The sequence below is a fragment of the Eretmochelys imbricata genome, chromosome 6 (genome assembly GCF_965152235.1).
Source record: "Eretmochelys imbricata isolate rEreImb1 chromosome 6, rEreImb1.hap1, whole genome shotgun sequence".
In the NCBI taxonomy this organism is placed as follows: Eukaryota; Metazoa; Chordata; order Testudines; family Cheloniidae; genus Eretmochelys; species Eretmochelys imbricata.
The window spans coordinates 1,765,333-1,769,444 of record NC_135577.1 but is presented as its reverse complement, the minus strand read 5'-3'; the positions used below and the strand labels follow the sequence as shown (position 1 = coordinate 1,769,444).

The 4,112-nt window shown below is 59.9% G+C and overlaps 1 protein-coding gene across 1 annotated transcript; it reads right to left on the bottom strand.

Moving 5' to 3' along the window:
- Positions 1-366: 366 nt before the first annotated feature.
- On the bottom strand, positions 367-1,713 carry LOC144265883 (NAD(P)(+)--arginine ADP-ribosyltransferase 2-like). Its single transcript, XM_077818937.1, has 3 exons — positions 1,089-1,713; positions 865-900; positions 367-380 (listed from the first exon to the last, which is right to left on the bottom strand). Exons 1-3 carry the CDS (start codon positions 1,711-1,713, stop codon positions 367-369), a joined length of 675 nt encoding a protein of 224 aa, XP_077675063.1.
- Positions 1,714-4,112: the final 2,399 nt, after the last annotated feature.

Genomic DNA, 4,112 nt, shown 5'->3' with positions numbered 1-4,112 from the left:
TTTCCCGGGATCTAACCTCCATCTCCCTGGCTGCAGATTGAGCCCCTTCGGTCTCGCTCTACTTTCCTGTCCTCCCGCAATGCACCCTGGGAAAAATCCTGGCCGGGTACAGGGCCGAGCACCGGGGGAGACCGGCTCCGGCTGGGGCACAGCTGTTGGGGAAAGCGCAGACCCGCGAGGGAAGAAGCTTAACGGGGAGCCAGCAGAGGTGTGTTTGGCTAGAGTGATTCCCCGTTGGTTACAGCGGGAAAGCAGATGGGGAAGTTTTGCCCGCCTAGGTAGATGAGGCCATGCACACGATGATCCATGGAGCTCCTGGCTAAAGGCATCCCTGGGGTCACTGCTGCCCCTCCTTGCTCCGGCGCCTCACAAATGCAGCACTGTGGGGAGACGCAGACATGCCCCACGTTAGCCATCAGGACACCCCCCCAGCCACAGCCGAGACCCCACTTAGCACAGCTGGGGCAGTTCTATTCTTCCCCCGGCGTGGGGTGGGGGGTAACTGGGGCACACGGATGTGCCTAAACTCAACCAGGGAGTCAGTGGCTGAGCTGGGAATAAACCCAGGAGTCCTGGCTCCCAGCCCCCACTGCTCTAACTCACCAGCCTCCACTCCCCTCCCCAAGTTGGGGATAGGACCCAGGAGTCCTGGCTCCCAGCCCCCATTGGTCTAACCACTAGACCCCACTCCCCTCCCAGAGTCAAGGGATAGAACCCAGGAGTCCTGGCTCCCAGCCCCCATTGCTCTAACCCACTAGCCCCTACTCCCCTCCCCGAGCTGGGGACAGAACCCAGGAGTCCTGTATCTACTGTCTCTAGCCTCCCACACACAGCCTGCCCAGCCAAGGGGTGAGCCCCTCGTACCTTGGTGAGGAGGGCATCTCTTCACATTGGGGTCTCCTGGAAAATAGAAAAGAAGCTTTTAATTTTCCTTGTCACCCCAAGACACCCTGTCCCCGGCCCTGCGGCTGGACTGGAGCCGGCTTCCCCTCGCGGGGAAAGGCCCCTTGTCCCACTGAGCTGCAGCTTGGTTTTAAGACCCTGGTGGATCTCCATAGCTCACGTCCCTCCTGCTTCCCCCTCCTCACCTCTCCCCACGTAGGCGCAGTTGTGGTTGCTGCACACCCCCACCGACTTGGCGTGGACAGTCTGCCCCTGCTCGTTCTGCTGGACCTTGGTGACCTGGAACATCTCGGAGGGCAGCACCAGGACCTCTTGTTCTTTAAGGTAGTGGGACAGGTCCCGAAGCGCGTACCCCGTGCAGGAAACCAGCACGAAGAAGGTCTTTTGGCTGAATCCGGCCGCCACCCTCGAGCTCTTTGAGGTGGAGGTGAACTGGCCGAAGCGGAACAAGCGGCTGATGGAGAATTTTACGTTGGCTCCTCTGTAGACGGTTTCACAACTGGGCTTTATCCCCCATATCTCTTTGGACGCCTGGGTCAGCAGGAAATGCAAGGCCTTGAAGGGGTAGCTGGCGTAGGCAGGGGATCCCGTCCAGCCCGTCCTGGTGGCCGTGTTGAAGTCCCTGTACAGAGGCGGGTCGTTTAAGGTGTAGGCAACCACAGCGACGCTGCAGAAAGCTTTCATTGTGTTGGGGAAGATGAACGTATTCGTCTTCCTCAGCCACTCCTTCTTGGCCGTGTTCCAAGCCAGGTCAAAGTTCTCGTTCTCGGTCAGCTCCTTTTTCATCAGGGACGGGAGATGCTGCCACATGGGGTACTCGCAGCCTCGGTACAGGTCGTCCACCGAGGAGGAGACCAAATCCAGTGGGGGGTTTCCTGCTCCCATGCAGGTCCCGGCGGGGCTGGCCTAGGAGAGGGTTCGGCTCATGGTGAGACGTGACACGAGGCGCAGGGTGACGTCATTTACGGCAGAACGAATTCATTCCGCTCACTCAAGCTGGGGAGAAGGGGGGCTGATGGCGACGGGAATGGCCAAGTCTAGTGGTTGGAGCAGGGAGGGTGTTGGAGGAGCCAGGACTCCTGGGTTCTACCCCCAGCTCTGGGAGGGGAGTGGGGTATAGTGGTTAGAGCAGGGGGGGGCTAGGAGCCAGGACTCCTGGGTTGTCTCCCCGGCTCTGGGAGGGGAGTGAGGGTCTAGTGGGTTAGAGAAGGAGGGGCTGGGAGCCAGGACTCCTGGGTTCTGTCCCCAGCTCTGTGGGGGGAGTGAGGTCTGATGGGTTAGAGCAGGGGGGGCTGGGAGCCAGGACTCTTGGGTTCTCTCCCCGGCTCAGGGAGGGGAGTGAGGGTCTAGTGGGTTAGAGAAGGAGGGGCTGGGAGCCAGGACTCCTGGGTTCTGTCCCCAGCTCTGTGGGGGGAGTGAGGTCTGATGGGTTAGAGCAGGGGGGGCTGGGAGCCAGAACTCCTGGGTTCTATCCCCATCTCCGGGAGGGGAGGGGGGTCTGATGGGTTAGGGGAGGTGGGGCTGGGAGCCAGGACTACTGGGTTCTTTCCCCAGCTCTAGGAGGGGAGTGGGGTCTACCAGTTCGAGGGACCTCAGCACCTGGCTGGTCCTTGGGCACGAGCGTAATCAATGGGGTGAATCTGGACCCAGGCCCGTCTCTCACGGGGGCCGTGGCTACGCTCCGGGCGCCGCAGGGAATACCGCTGCAGCATCGTAGTGAAGACGCGTCTGACTCCCCCTCTCCGAGAAGCAGGAACAAGGGCCGGGGAAGAGTTCTTAGCCACGTCTACACGGGCGGGTGGGTTGGCTTAAGGACAGGGCTGAGGGGTGTGAATTTTTCACCCCTCCACCCCTGAGTGACAGCACAAGGGGGATCTAAATTTTAAGTGTAGATCTGGCGTGTGTCTCTGCAGTGCCTGGCACATGCCTCACTCCACCTGGCCCCCCTCCCTAGGCTGGTCCCTCGCCCCCCTCTCCAGCCAGCCCCCTTCAGCCAGCCCTCTCACCCCCTTGAGTTTAGTCCTCCCAGCCAGACCCCACGCTCCCCCTCCCCTGCTCTGCCCTGGCTCCAGCCAGGTCCCCTGTCCCGCACTTGAATAGCAGGACAACACACTGATCTCAGCTAAGGGGAGGGATCCTCTAGTGGTTACCTACGTTTTATAGATTGCTGGAAAATGGGGGGTGTCACTGGAATAGAACCCAGGAGTCCTGGCTCCCAGCCCCCTCCCCGCTCTAACCACTCAAGCCCACTTCCCTCCCAGAGCTGGGGAGAGAACCCAAGAGACCTGGCTCCCAGACCCCCCCTGATCTAACCACTCAAGCCCACTTCCCTCCCAGGGCTAGGGAGAGAACCCAGGAGTCCTGGCTCCCAGATTCCCTCCCCACAAACCACTAGAAGCCATAGCCTGAGATTTTCCCTGCAACTTTCCCAAGCATCCGCGGTTCTTCAGGACGTCGGTGTGGGATGTGTGAGATGCAGCCACCTCTGGGGCAGGGCAACTGGAGAACAGCTGCAAAGCGACACTGCACAGGGACGGCTCGCTCGGCACAGAGATGCAGCCACCTCTGGGGCGGGGCAGGGATATTGTATTGAAGCCACTTACCTCTGAGGTTGCAGCAGGGAGCACCCAAGCGGCCGTGAAAAGCAGGAGGGTGACTTTCTCGGGGGACATCCTGGTATTCGATCCCCGAATAATTCACTGAGGGGCTTCCCCTGAAACAACTAGAATGAGCAGGAGTCAGACTAGCCAGACATGTAGGAACATTCTCCTCTAGGGGGTGCCGGCTCCCATCCTGCCCCAGGGCAGGGGACTGGCTGGCTCCAGGGGGTGGGGAATGGGACCCGGGGCCTCTATTGGCGGGTTACAGCTTGGCCAACTCTCATGAGTCTCATGATAATTCTTGTTTCCCATAAAGCCCCAGCTCCTGGAGTCAGGTGGATACGTGATGACTTCAGCCTTTGTTCGTAAAGGAAAACTCAGTTTCCAGCCCTGGTGGTGGCGGAGAAAGCTTCCGGACCTGACCCCAGTGCACCCTAGAGGCTCCGAAAGCAAATCAAAAGCGCCAGAAATCTCACTGTTTTTACAGAATCTCATGGTTTGAAAGCTAATCTCATGAGTTCTGCTGAGCCGGACTCCTGGTTTGGGGTTGGCAATTCTGGGGTGATCTCTTACCTGCCGCTCTCTGTCTGCTTCCTCCAGATCTCATCC

Coding starts and splice junctions, on each gene's coding strand:
- LOC144265883 (XM_077818937.1), bottom strand. CDS start 1,713: ATGTGGCAGCATCTCCCGTCCCTGATGAAAAAGGAGCTGACCGAGAAC. Junction 901..1,088: donor CTGCGCCTACGTGGGGAGAG/GTGAGGAGGGGG, acceptor TCTATTTTCCAG/GAGACCCCAATGTGAAGAGA.